Source organism: Monodon monoceros, unplaced genomic scaffold (genome assembly GCF_005190385.1).
Source record: "Monodon monoceros isolate NGI ecotype Baffin Bay Population unplaced genomic scaffold, NGI_Narwhal_1 Super_Scaffold_5, whole genome shotgun sequence".
NCBI classification, from domain to species: Eukaryota; Metazoa; Chordata; class Mammalia; order Artiodactyla; family Monodontidae; genus Monodon; species Monodon monoceros.
The window spans coordinates 63,111,241-63,125,497 of NW_021703782.1; the positions used below are offsets into that span (position 1 = coordinate 63,111,241).

At 41.8% G+C, this 14,257-nt stretch overlaps 2 protein-coding genes across 3 annotated transcripts in view; both read left to right on the plus strand.

The window, feature by feature from the left end:
* The window catches only part of PIP5K1B (phosphatidylinositol-4-phosphate 5-kinase type 1 beta), a 328,934-nt gene that overhangs the window by 62,255 nt on the left and 252,422 nt on the right, over positions 1-14,257 (plus strand). The window lies entirely within an intron of this gene.
* FAM122A (family with sequence similarity 122A) lies at positions 10,107-11,934 on the plus strand. The gene has a single exon (XM_029202078.1). The coding sequence runs from the start codon at positions 10,341-10,343 to the stop codon at positions 11,211-11,213; it is 873 nt and encodes a 290-aa protein (XP_029057911.1). The 5' UTR covers positions 10,107-10,340; the 3' UTR covers positions 11,214-11,934.

The following is a 14,257-nucleotide window of genomic DNA, read 5'->3' on the forward strand; positions in this document are numbered from 1 at the left end:
ACATGAGGAAGCAATTTCTATGACTTAAATAAAAGGTCTTGCCTCTGTGCTGGATGCCTTTTTGACCTTGAAGAAATCACTGGCTCTCTCTGAACCTAATTCCTTGCTGATAAAGGTTAGTGTAGGTGATTCCTAAAGCTCCTTTCAGAGCTGACATTCTGTGGTTCTAACACTTTGCATTCGTTTTTGGGACTGCTTTGGGGCAAGTAGGGCATTTATTAATTGCTGAATTTTGTAACCTCGCTAGTGTCTATAAGCCCATGCAATTACATGGATCCCTCATCTGTCTGTCTGATAAGCAGAATGATTATCCTGTACATGTCAAGTCCACCATCATTCTTTCAAAATAGCCTGGAGCACCATGAACATGGCAGGTTTGAGGAATCCACTTGTGTTACATGAGCTGTGAGCCTCTGAAAGCCAGACCCCTGGGCTTAAATTCCTCTACCCCTTAACTGGTTATGTCATCTCAGGCCCCTACGTTAAACTCTCTGTTCCTCCTTTCCCTCGTCTATAAAATGAGGGTCATAATCCTAGAAATGGTGTAGGGATTAAATGAGTTCATATGCACACAGTACTTAGAAGGGTACCTGGCACATATGCCCTCAGTAAATGTAAACTACTATTGTATGATGATGGTGATAATGATGACGACATTGTCTGGTAAAAGTGTCACAACCATAAGGGCTGAAGAAGTCTCCTCTTTTAGACTTTGAGTTTTCAAATGGAGAGTGAAGAAGAAAAAACTGTACCACTTCCTAATAAGTGGAACTTTCAGATGATAGAACTCCATGGGTGGTAAAACTTCATTTCCTACCAACAAGTTGAGCTGCAGGTGGAAAAGGCATACAGATGCTGAATTACGGTTGCATTCAGTTTATACATTAGTAAGTATGAGGTAGGAGGAAATAGAGCACCCCTCCACAATACATATTAGCTTAAAGTATAGCTGGGTGAAAGGAAAAGAACACATTAGAAACTGCCCTCTCTCTCAGTCATAGAATCCACTTTCTTCAAGCGTCTTAGAGGTTAGGTGACTCTTGGCTATGCAGCTGTCATCCTCTAAAGCCAAAAACATTTCCCTAAAGCATGTAGTTTATGAATCTTTAGGTCTGGGGCAGCAGCTTCAAACTTCTTAAGATCGTTTGACGTGATCTTCAAAACATACCTACAAGGAGTCAGCTACCTGGAGAGAAGGGTGTGCATCTCGAGGAATGCATCTCTTGAAACTTCTTGAATCTTTTTCTGGTCTCTTCCCCTTTCCTCTTCCGATTTTGTCTGAGAGTGGCTGGGTTCATCTTGTTTATCAGGCTCAGCCAAATGTGTGTCTGCGCAGTTCATTATATGCCAGGAAAGACAGTAGCACGACAGCAGAATTCAAAACAGGGTTTAAAATGAATAAATGAGAATAAGCCTCTGGGATTAGTCCCAGTTGAAAAGTTCAGCGTGATCAGGGAGGGTAGCTGCTGCTGTTGGGGACAGACAAATGACTTGCTGCGGGGAATAGGATTCACTGATCTAGCCACATTTTTAGTTCCTGATGGCCTCTCCACCCTGTGGGGTCCATCTCTTCTCAGGCCGACTCAGAGAGTGAAATTCTTAGAAATGTGTTTTTTCTTATTTCTCCTTCTTAGAAATTGTCCACCTAATTGCACATGAACTTTTCAGTTCATACTTCTTAGACCACAGAAACTGTGTGTCTCTAAAAATTACTAATTGTCTTAGGGAAGAAGGCGGGGAGAGAATTTTATTTCACAGAATCAAACTAAAAGCAAGAAAACAAAGGAAGCTTTTTGATGAGAGTAGGGGAAGAGTAGGCAGGGTCATTTTGCGATCGTAGCACTAAGTATTTTCATTGAGAGAAGCCTGTTTGTATAGGGCCTTTACCATTTGCAAGGCCTGTTACGGACAGCTCGTTTGATCTTTACAACAAAGAGGTTGTGTCCCCACTTCATAAATGAGAAAAGCAAGCCCAGAGAAGTTGACAGACTTGTCCAAGGTCACTGTGCTGGAAGTATGATTGTCTGACTGCAGGTTTGGTACCTTTTTTTTTTTTTTTGCTGTAGTCCTACTGGCACTAATATGTTGAGCCCTTTTAGAAGTTTCCCGGACATCCAACTGGAAGACCCAAGTATATAATCCAACTAGATTTGCAGCTTTTGCATGTTTCAAAGTTAACTTTATACATTATCCGTAAAGACATCAGTTCTTTTTTCTTGCTTGCCAGATGGGTTAATCTTTTAAGGGAAAGATAGCAGACAGGTAGAGAGAAACATGAAAACAGTAAAGGACAACAATCATAACCTTGGTTTATGGCCTAGGAGAAGTTTAATGCCAAAGAGAAGGCACTAAAAAATGGGTACTGCCTAAAATGTATAAAATTGGCGAGGATCAAAAAATGATACCAACTCATTGTTCTACTTTAGTCGAAGGACTTAAAGTAGAGAGTGGGGGCTGGATGGCTATTTTTAATATCTTCCCTGATATTCTCCCTTGAAAAAAAATTGAACAAAATAACTACAATTCACATATATTTGTTTGCTTGAACTTTGGTGAGGACCTAGGCTGTTTAGGGCCCCTCTATCAGGCCTTTGAGGCCCCCTTTCTGCCTTTTTACTTCTTCCCTATAAAGACTGTAGCTCCATGCAAGTGGCGTGATGGCTTTTAGCAGTTACCGAAAATGAAAGATGAGCGGGTCAAAAGCCCCTTAGTAAGCTTTGTGCTTTGATCTTCTAATCCTTGCTGCTGCTTTAAAGTTTTAAGGATTAGATTAAGCAACCTCGAGGGTAGATGCTAGGAAGAGTCTCTGTACTTACTGGCTCTCAGTAAGTGTACAGTAAATGGTTGATAACAGTTTCTGAGATCATCTACTATTTTTCTTTCATTATGATAACAAAGTAAGTTCCCTGCGGCCAAAGTTGCGTCCTCAAACACAGTTCTCATTCCTTCCATATGTAATAACAGGCCCCGCTGAGTTCCTCTGACGTTACTTTAACTGTGTTTCATTTCATGAATTATGCTCAGGAGGATACTGCAGAACCGACTGAACAGAATACCCGGATTGCAGTTGAGAAAGTCAAAGGCTATGAAATGGGCTTCATTTCCTCTTTCATGCCTTCATAGAAATAAGTAACTTTGAGGGCTCTTTGGGAACAGGGCCAAGGAGAACGGATCGTTCTGTTGGTGATCTGTAACTGGCCTCAGACAAGTGTCCAGTGTTTGTGTGAGGCTCCTGGAGTCTATTGGTGTTTAGGGCCCCAGTGAAAGGCAGCTTGAAGGGCGTATGTGTGTGTTTCTGTCTGCTTTCTTTGTCCTGTCAAGGCCAACTAGCTATTCTTCCCCTGATAATGTGTGTCGGAGAGGTTTGGAAGCTTAGCGTTCGAGTTTAGAGTTAGACTCGTGGTTAGCGTTTGAACAAAATATCTTCATCCCAACTAAAGTACATTCTTATTCTGTTTTGTCCTCCATTTACATTCCAAGTTCCCATTCGGTTTTTCTCTGTATCGATAACATTTTGAGGACAAACTTGATATGCAATAAAGTGTATACATGTTAAGTACTTATTTAATAATTTTTTACATATGTTGATGCCTGTGTCAACAGCACCCAGAACAGGATATGGAACATTTCCTTGTGTCCCTCCCAGTTAGTAGTCCCAAGGGTAACCACTATTTTGGCTGCTACCTCCATCGATTGCTTTTGGCTGTTCTCGAACCACGTAAAGAGGTAGTCAAAGAGTATGCACTCTTATGTGTTTGATTTCTTTCATTCAACATTGTACTGTAACTCATCCATCTTGTTGAGTAAAGAATTCCATTGTATAATGTGTTCACCCTTTTGACCTGTTCATGGACATTTGGGTTGTTTCCAGTTTGGGGCTATTACGAATAATAATGCAAGGAACATTCTTGTACATGGCTTTCAGTAGACATAAGTACTCATTTCTCTTGGATATATACCCCAAAGTGGAATTTCTTAATCATAGAACATGCATATATTTTCTTTTAGTAGGTAGTATGATGTACTGCCAAACATTTTCCCTAAGTTGTTGTACCAGTTAACACTCCTGAGCTCCTATGCTTTGAAAGTACACTTTTCCTCTGCAATATTTTTATTCTAGATAGGTGATATTAATGTGGGATATGGAGACATTTTCCAGCTCATCTCAGATTATACATGTACACATATTTTTGTATTTCACATTCATTCAATATGGATTCAGAGGTGGATATCTGCCTTTTTATATGCTTGGGGGTTTAATAGTCAAAAATTGCTCCTAGATGTTTATAGAACTCCTATTTGCTGTAGCCCCAAACTGTAAACGGTGCAAACTTCCACTACTGTTTGAATGGATAAATAAATTGTGGTACATTTAAAGGGTAGAATACTATACAGCAACATTATGTTGAATCTCAAAAATAAAATGTTGAGTTAAAAAAAATTGCTCCTAGGAATTAAAAGGAAACTACCTGTTAGTTTGAAAAAATAAAATATTAATCACAATAAAGTTTAATGAGTAGATGTTTGATTTTATGACTTACTCCTAAGTGTGGAATTTAATTCATACCCGGAGTGAAACCAGAAGGGTGAATTGACTTAGGGAAGATCTAGACCTGCCTCTGGTATTATTTTTGCAACAGGCTGAATTGCATCTTATGGTTGCTCTTTTCTTTCATTTATCTTTTATTCCTTTGAGACGAAGCAGTAACTCAATATATTAAATACTGCTTAGAATCCTCAGCCCTGAGCATTTTAACTCTGTCAAGTGTGTATAAGCAGATGGTTTAAAAAGAATGGAAACTTAGGACTTAAACGTCTTGGTTCACATAATGGTTTGTTCGGGTAGCCTACCTGCATGGGCTGGAGGGCCCTGTAACTAATAATGATATTCTTGATATGAGAAAAGGAATTGTCAAAGTAAGGAGTGCTTAGAATCAGTCTAGAAAAGCCTATTAGGCTTTTCTGGACTTTCAAATACCAGAGTTCTCTTCCCTTTTGGACAGAGCTACATTAGTCCATTCATTCATTCATCATTCACTTGCACAGTGACTCAACAACTGCTTACTGAGTGCTATGTGCCAGGCCCTGTTCTAGATACCAGGCTTATGGCGAGGAACAGAGCAAAGGTCTTGCCCTCATGGAGTTTGCCTTCTTGAGGATGAGGCAAGAAAACAATGTATACATATTGTCATGTGGTGCTCTGGAGGAAAATGAAAACAGAGTGAGGGGGACGGGAGTGTAGACTTGGTATTGGGAACTGTTGTTGCTTTTTACAAGGAAAGGTTATTCGCGCAGAGAGCTGAAGGGATGGAACAATTTGATGTCCACTGGAAGAAGAGTAAGCTAGGTGGCGGGGGAGCATGCCAAAGCATAGCAAGGAGGCCTCTGCAGTTGGAGGAAGGCAGTGACTGGGTGGGTAGGCAGAGGGATGGCAGGGACCCAGATAGAGCTCTATAGGTCATTGTAATGACCTCGGCTTTTTCCCCCCCGAGTGGGAATCCACCAAAGAGTTTTGAATAGGGAAGTGACTCTTCAAGTCTTATTTTTAAGGATGACCTTGAACATAGGGTGGAGAATTGACTGTAGAGACAAGGGTAGAAACAGGGAAACAAGTGAAGATCTCTAATAGGTGTATGTTTGATTTTGTAGTTATCACCATCTCTGTGCTTTATTAGTAAAGATAATTATTGTGTTTATCCGGACATGGATGAACAATGTTGGCACATTTGAGGCACACTATTGATAGAAATAATTTAGTAATATGCAAATTAGCAATATGCTATGGACATTATAAAATAAGCTCTATAGTTAATACTTTTTTCCTATTCATCTAATATTGATTTTCTTCCAGAAGCTCTTCCTCTCTCTCCTGTTTTTATTCAGTACTGTTGTACCATTCTTTCAGCTGCTCATGCTTGAACTTAAGTTGTTTGTGACTCCTCTCTGTTTATCCTCCATACAGCCACGCAGTCAGGTTCTGGGTTGTTACCTTCCTGTCTCCACATCCATCTCCTTTTTCTGCCATTCCCAACTTTAGTTTAGACCCTCTTTTCATCTCAGAGTTAGCCATCAAATTCTCCATCTTTATTTTTTTTAATAGATCTTTATTGGAGTATCATTGCTTCCAATACTGTGTTAGTCTCTGTCGTACAACAAAGTGAATCAGCCTCATGCACACAAACATCCCCACATCCCCTCCCCGCTGAGCCTCCCTCCTACCCTCCCCATCCCACCTCTCTAGGTCATTGCAAAGCACCGAGCTCATCTCCCTCTGCTATGCTGCTGCTTCCCACTAGCTAGCTATTTTATATTCGGTAGTGTGTATATGTTGATGCTACTCTGTCACTTTGCCCCAGCTTCCTCCTCCCCACCCCTCACCCCCGTGTCCTCAAGTCCATCCTCTATGTCTACATCTTTATTCCTGCCCCTAGGTTCATCAGTACCATTTTTTCTTTTTTTTAGATTCCATATATATGTGTTAGCATACGGTATTTGTTTTTCTCTTTCTGACTTACTTCACTCTGTATGACAGACTCTAGGTCCATCCACCTCACTACAAATAACTCAATTTCGTTTCTTTTTATGGCTGAGTAATATTCCATTGTATATATGCGCCACATCTTCTTTATCCATTCAACTGTCAATGGACATTTAGGTTGGTTCCATGTCCTGGCAATTGTAAATAGTGCTGCAGTGAACATTGTGGTATGTGACTCTTTTTGAATTATGGTTTTCTCAGGGTATATGCCCAGTAGTAGAATTCCTGGGTCATATGGTAGTTCTATTTTTAGTTTAGTTTTGTTTTGTTTTGTTTTTTGCAGTACGCGGGCCTCTCACTGTTGTGGCCTCTCCCGTTGCAGAGCACAGGCTCCGGACGCGCAGGTTCATTGGCCATGGCTCACGGGCCCAGCCGCTCCGCGGCATGTGGGCTCTTCCCGGACCGGGGCACGAACCCGTGTCCCCTGCTTCGGCGGGCGGACTCTCAACCACTGCACCACCAGGGAAGCCCTATTTTTAGTTTTTGAAGGAACCTCCATACTGTTCTCCATAGTGGCTGTATCAATTTACATTCCCACCAACAGTGCAGGAGGGTTCCTTTTTCATCCCACCCTTTCCAGCATTTATAGGCTCTAGATTTTTTGATAATGGGCATTCTGACCGGTGTGAGGTGATACCTCATTGTAGTTTGGATTTGCATTTCTCTAATAATTAGTGATGTTGAGCATCTTTTCATCTTTCATCTCTTGGCCATATGTATGTCTTCTTCGGTGAAATGTCCATTTAGGTCTTCCGCCCATTTTTTAATTGAATTGTGTTTTTGATATTGAGCTCCATGAGCTGTTTGTATATTTTGGGGATTAATCCTTTGTCCGTTGTTTCATGGGGAAAGCAGCAAAAAGAATATAGGTTTTGAAGTGAGGTCTTGATTCATACTGGTTCAGATCTTTGTTCTTCCATGTAGCTATAGGGCCTTTTGCAATTTTTGAACCTCACTTGTCCCTTTATAAGATGAGCATAACAGTATCTGCTTTATAGGATTACAATGAGAATTAAGTGGAACTATAGTGTTTAAAGGGCCTGGCAGCATTGGGCACTTAGAAAATGTTGGTTCTTTCCACCTTCCTTCTTCCACTTCCCTCTATCTAAGATCCATCCACCTGGCAGGCCCTAAAGCATAACTCTCATTGTGTCATTCCTCTTGTCAACGGCTTCCTATTGCCCCACACGTTAAATACAGGCACTTTTGTTTGGCATTCAGAGCTCCAATTCTCTGACTCCAACTTTAATTTCCAACTTTTTCCCATTACCTATTCGTCTCCATGTACTTTATGTATTAGCAAATTTGCTATTTTATACTCATGCTTCCAATTCTATATAAAATATCATCTATTAAAATCCTACCTGTCCTTCAAATTCTGTCTCAAATACCATTGCACTCACGAAGGTGTAAACAATCTGGAAGTGGTTTCTCCTAGTCTGAAATGTTACTGCACGTGGAGGAGGCACCATCGTGCCCATGCTCTGGAGCCCGAAGGGTGAGGTCCCACCGCTTCCTGTCATCCTGGGCACATTACTGAATCCCTGCATCTCAGTTTCCCCTGAAAACTGGAACAATGCTACTTACTTCCTAGGGTTAGTGTGAGGATTAAATGAGATTCTACATATGATGCACCTTGAATAGTGTGTGGCACTTGGAAAATTTAAATCAGTTTCTATAATTAGAGGTATGAATAATCAACATTATTTCATTACCAGGATCTGTATTCTATGGGGACTTCAAATTAAAAGCTGTTTGAGAGACAGTGGAGAGGGCATGGATTAGGATTCTCATACTGGATTCTAGTACTGGTTCCCACTACTAAACAAGCTATGTGATGCTGACTGTGCCGGCCTCTCTGGATCTTACTTTCTTCAACTGCAAAAAGTAGGCCAAACAAAAATCACTAAGCTCTCTTTCAGTTCACCTAGGCACATGGATATCTAATAGACACTTCCAACTCAAATCAAGCAAAACAGAACTCTTAATTTCTACTCCTCTAAATACACTCTTTCCCTATCTCAGTAAATGATACTGCCGTCTACCCAGTTTAAGTAAAACTCCTGTGAGCTGCCTTTGAATGATCTATTTCTTTCACCATCTAAATCTAATCATCTGCCCATCCTGTAGGTTCTACTTCCAAAACGTATCCCGAATCCATCTACTTCTCCCCCATCGCCATTGATACAACCCTAGTCCAGTAATCTCTTGTCTGTACTGTTGCCATGGTTCCTAATCCATCTTTGTCTCCACTCCTGCCCTCTTTCAGCCTGTTTTCCACAGAGCCAAAGTGATATCTAAAACATAAACCAGATATCACTCTCCTGCTTAAAATTCCCCAGTGGCTTTTCATCATACTTAGAATAAAAGCCAAACTCTTTTACCCCCTCATACCACTCCCCCCCCTTATGCTTCAGCGGCACGGCCCTTTTTTCTTTTCTTGCCAGCTCACCACACTTACCTTTGCCTTGGGCCTTTGCACCTGCTAGTCTCTATGGTTGGAATATTCATCCCCCAGATGTCCGCAGGACTTGGTTCTCGTCATTTAGATCCCAGCTCTATCTAATTGCCCCCTCCCTTCTACCAGTAGTGCTCTATCACACCACCCTATTTTATTTTTTCCTAAGGCTTACCACTATCTGAAAAATAGCCCATATATTTATCGCTTCCCCCCCAAATAGAAATTAAATGTCTCCATATTAGGGCCTAATTCCTACCACATTGCCTGGCACACAGTTGGTTATGTGCGAAAAAATCTGACTGAAGACACTAAAGAATAAATATAAACCGATTTTTAATGATATGAAAGTTTATGTTACTTACATGAGCCAAGTATTGTGTTTTTATTTTTGAAGTTCGAGGACCTATTGGTTTTCCCCTCATTAAATTCCTCATCCTAAATGAACATGATTGAGCACATATGCCTGTGCTGGAAATATGATTCTAAATAAAACAATAGTAATACAGGTTGCTTTTTTCCCCTCTTTGACCGAGTTCCCAGATTTTCCCATTCTCTCCAACTCCTCTCCTACAGTACCACCTTACTGCAAATTACCATCATCTCTGGCCCCGAGGATTGCCTCCTCTCTGGTCTTTTTCTGTAGGTTCTAATCTCCCAGTAACGTTATTCCCCGGACTGCAGCCATGGACCTTTTCAGTCGCCATTATACCCATGGCTGGAAAACCTTCCGAGTTTTCACTGTTCTCAGGATAAAGGTCCACCGCCTCACGTCCCGCCAGCTTACTCTCCACTCCAGGCCACACTCCCTCCCTCCCTTCCTGGTTCCCGCCAGCCACCCAGCTGGCAGCCCTCGCTTCCCGCTTCCCAGGCAGTTCTACACCCCATCCTTTTGGCCTGCTTCTTGGGATCTCAGGAGATGGTCCCTTGCTCAGGGAAGGCCTCTCTGGTTAGGACGAACTCCACTCGTAATCATACAGCCCCACATCGCCAAGGACCTCTCTTTCAGAGCTCTAATTTTATAAATATATACTCCTGAATATGGTGGTAACCTTATTAATATGCGTTAAAGCAGGTCTGCGCTGACAGATATCAGCGGAAGGAATGTACTGACTGGCGGCCCAACCACTCCTCCCCCCTCCCCCTAGGGCTGCGACGCAGCTATTCTGCGTTAAGCGGGCGCCGCGAAGAGAGTGCAGGGCGCCTGCGCCAAGGGGCACGCATGCGCAGAGGGACGAGCCCGCTGACAGATTCTCGGTGGCGGTGGCGGCGGCAGCGGCCCTGGACTGCGGGGAATGGGAATCCTAGGTCTTTGAGCACCGCCCCCGCCTCCCTGCCCGCGACATGGCTCAGGAGAAGATGGAGCTGGACCTGGAGCTGCCTCCAGGCACGGTTGGGAGCCCGGCGGAGGGCGGCGGCAGCGGCAGCGGCGGTGGCGGCGGGGGCCTCAGGAGGTCTAACAGCGCCCCCCTGATCCACGGCCTCAGTGACACTTCGCCGGTGTTCCAGGCCGAGGCGCCGAGCGCCAGGCGAAACAGCACAACGTTCCCGAACCGCCACGGCCTGCTACTACCGGCCTCCCCCGTCCGCATGCACAGCAGCCGCTTGCACCAGATCAAACAGGAGGAGGGCATGGACTTGATCAATCGAGAGACCGTCCACGAGCGCGAGGTGCAGAACGCAATGCAGATAAGCCACTCCTGGGAGGAAAGTTTCAGCCTGAGTGACAACGACGTGGAGAAATCCGCCTCCCCGAAACGCATCGATTTCATTCCGGTGTCGCCAGCACCGTCACCCACCCGGGGAATTGGGAAGCAGTGTTTTTCACCATCCTTGCAAAGTTTTGTGAGTAGCAATGGATTGCCTCCAAGCCCTATTCCCAGCCCAACGACCCGATTTACTACCCGGAGAAGCCAGAGTCCAATTAATTGCATTAGACCAAGTGTTCTTGGACCATTGAAAAGAAAATGTGAAATGGAAACTGAATACCAGCCAAAGAGATTTTTCCAGGGCATCACCAACATGCTTTCTTCTGACGTTGCACAGCTGTCAGATCCTGGTGTGTGTGTATCTTCCGATACCCTTGATGGAAACAGCAGCAGTGCCGGATCTTCTTGTAATTCACCAGCGAAAGTCAGCACTACCACCGACTCTCCTGTGTCACCTGCCCAAGCGGCCTCTCCATTTATTCCAGTAGATGAACTTTCATCTAAGTGATTCACCCACCCATCCTGAGACTCGGTTTTGTTTTTGTTTTTGCAATGGAGAGAAAAATGAAGTTGGAACAAGCACTGAACTTTGTCGGTTAATTTGAGGCTATTTCCTATTTTACCCTTTTCTTTTTTGGAATTTCCTGAAATGTTGTTATTCTAGAGAACTTTTATGTCAGATTCCTGCGGGTGCCCATGAATTCAGTGTAGTAATATTTTCAGACGTTTTCCCAATAAGTGTGTTGAAGCATACATCTTTACGCTGCTAATATGTCTAAATACATATGTTATCCCTTGATTTTTTAAAATAACTGAGAGCTCTATTTATTTATGCGATTATTAAGTTCTGATGCAAATATAAATGTTGAATTAATCAGCATAGTAAACTGATGTTTTAAAATTCCATACTTCATGCCCACACTAGTTTTTAATGTTATTTTCAGTGATTGCTAATTTCTATTGATGAAGAACAATAACTTACCTATGTACAGGTATTTTTAAAATGTTAGTTTTATCCATCCAGTGGTTGTCTGTTTTACCCAGGAATCCTTGAATATTTAAGTTTCTGGGTACAGAAGTGGATGGGGGATGGTGATAAAAGAGCAGAATATAAAAGTTTGCAACAAATCTTTTAAAATTAAATATATAAAAGTAAACATATTTAAAAAACATTTTCTAATGAAATTTTAATAGTAATTCTAATAAGTTGTACAAATATAACTACTATACAGAATTTTTTTTTTTTTTTTAACCAGAAAGTGCATTCTTTTGGGCATAATCCTAAAGTGAAATGGGACAGTGCCTTGCAGTCTTAGCCCACTGTACATAGGCTGAGGCCAGGTTCTTTGTACCACTGCAAATTTAAAAGTTTTTCCATTGTAGAAGATGTGTGGGAAGCCCTGTTGAACTTCAGCAGAGCACCCAGGCAGATGAAACTCTCTCAGTCATTAATATGCTTTAAAATACCCAATCGTGCCTCAGTGAAAATCCTTGCCAACAAGGAACCAGCGCAACTTTTGGCTGCTTTTATGCTCTGCCCATCTGTCACCTTGGTTTTCCCTGGCTCAGGAAGGAAGCAGCTGTTTCCTTGCCAACAGGTCCTTCCTCTCCACCTCCCAAGAAACTAGGGCATCATCGGTTAGACAAAGGTACAGTGTGACTCAAACTTCTGACAGTAAGCAACAAAAGGACCGTGGAATTGTTTCAGGAACCTCTGTGGTTAAAGCTACAGCTGGACTTGACTGCCTGGGGGATGTCGTTTAATTAAGGGGCAGTGACTTGCCAGAGGAAATCAGGGGAGAGTCACCTAGGTAAATCATTATTTAACTTAGGTTTTGTTAAAGGTAGAATTGTGAAATGTTCTTTTCTTTGCCTTTTACAATTAAGACAAAGTATGAAAATATTTAATAACAAATTTTTTTATATTATACTTCCTTGTATTTCCTGTATCTTCCTTAACTAGATAAGTAGGTAGATAGAAAGAATGGCAAACAAAAGGGGAAGGGGAAAAAAAGAGAGACCAAGAAACCAAGACAAAATGTTCCGCCTCACTTTAAGTTATTGCCTACAGAGACTTTAACAATTACGTGGAATTTTTACAACTATGAGAATAAATGGAACTGGTCACCTTTTGGCAGTTGCCTCAAGAATTCAGTGCATTACATCGAGGGTAAGATCGTGTCCACAGGCTTAAAATTCTCTATTCTGGGTAAAAGGGTTAATGTGCTCCAGTTCTGACCTTGTTCCTCAAATTCAAACGTATATGTCCAACTTCCTGTTGGGCACTTTGACCTGCTTCCAGAGGTACTTTAACCTCAGCACCTTCAAAACAAAATTTATTATCTCTTCATTTAACTTGTTCTTGTATTACCTAAATTGATGTCATCCTATCTAATTTCTTAAAACCATGGGAAGCATCTTTGACTTGCCCTTTTCTCTGTGTGTCACATCCAGCGCAATCACCAAGTCCTGTCTACTTGTGAAGTGAATCTTGTGTCTCCCCTTCTCTATTTCTGTTGCCCTGATTTAGCTTAAGTTCCGGCGTAAGTGATCTCGCAGCCTATTTTCTTACCTCCCTTTTGGCCCAGTCTTCACACTGCCTCTAAAGTGATCTTTCTAAAATATAAACTTGAGTTTGTCATCCTCCTGCTTAAAATCTTTATATGCTTCTCCATTTTCTATAGTTTAGAGAATGCTTTCTTTAACTTGACATGTGATAAGGTCCTTCATGAGCTGGCTATACTCTAACACAGGTTTAATCCTCTGCTCATCCTGTCCCAATTACACATCTTCCCTTCTTACTCTGTAAACACTAGACCACTTGATACTCTAAATATGCCATGTACTTTCATGTGTTTGTACCTTTGATTAAATTGTTCCTTTCCCTAAAATGCCATTTCTATCCTTTTTACCCAGGAAAATGCTGTTTCTTTTTATTGCATTTGAATTTAACTATGAAATAATGTATACCTTCTGCTTATAAAAATATTTAAACAATACAGATATCTATATAGTAAAAAAAAAAAAAATGAAAGTCTGCCTTTTACTATGTAAAATTCATCTTCCCTACCTATAGGTAATTTCTGTTAATAATTCGCTATATGTTATACAAGATGTTACTCTGCATTCCATGTATATGTGTATATAAATTCAGGAAACCAACATCTCACTGACCTCTCTCTTTTCTTTCCCTCATATCTAATCATTCACCAAATCTTATTGATTTTATCTTCCAGAATCTATCTTCTTTCATCTGTACTGCCACCTGGATCCAGCCTACCATCATTTCCCTCTTAGGCCTCCTAATTCCCACTTGTCCCTTCACACTCATTCTGGTTGGCTACCCGTTCATCCTCCATACAGCAACTAGAGTAATCCTTTTAAAATTGCAGATCTGATCCTTCCATCTCCCAGCTTAAAGCTTTTCATTTGCTTCCTGTTGTTCTTATGGTATACCAAAATGTATTAATTCTGCCCTAGGAGGCCCTGTGCAGTCTGACCCTTGCCTCTCCCTCCCCTTGCTTTCTGTGCTCCACCCTCACTGGCTTGCTT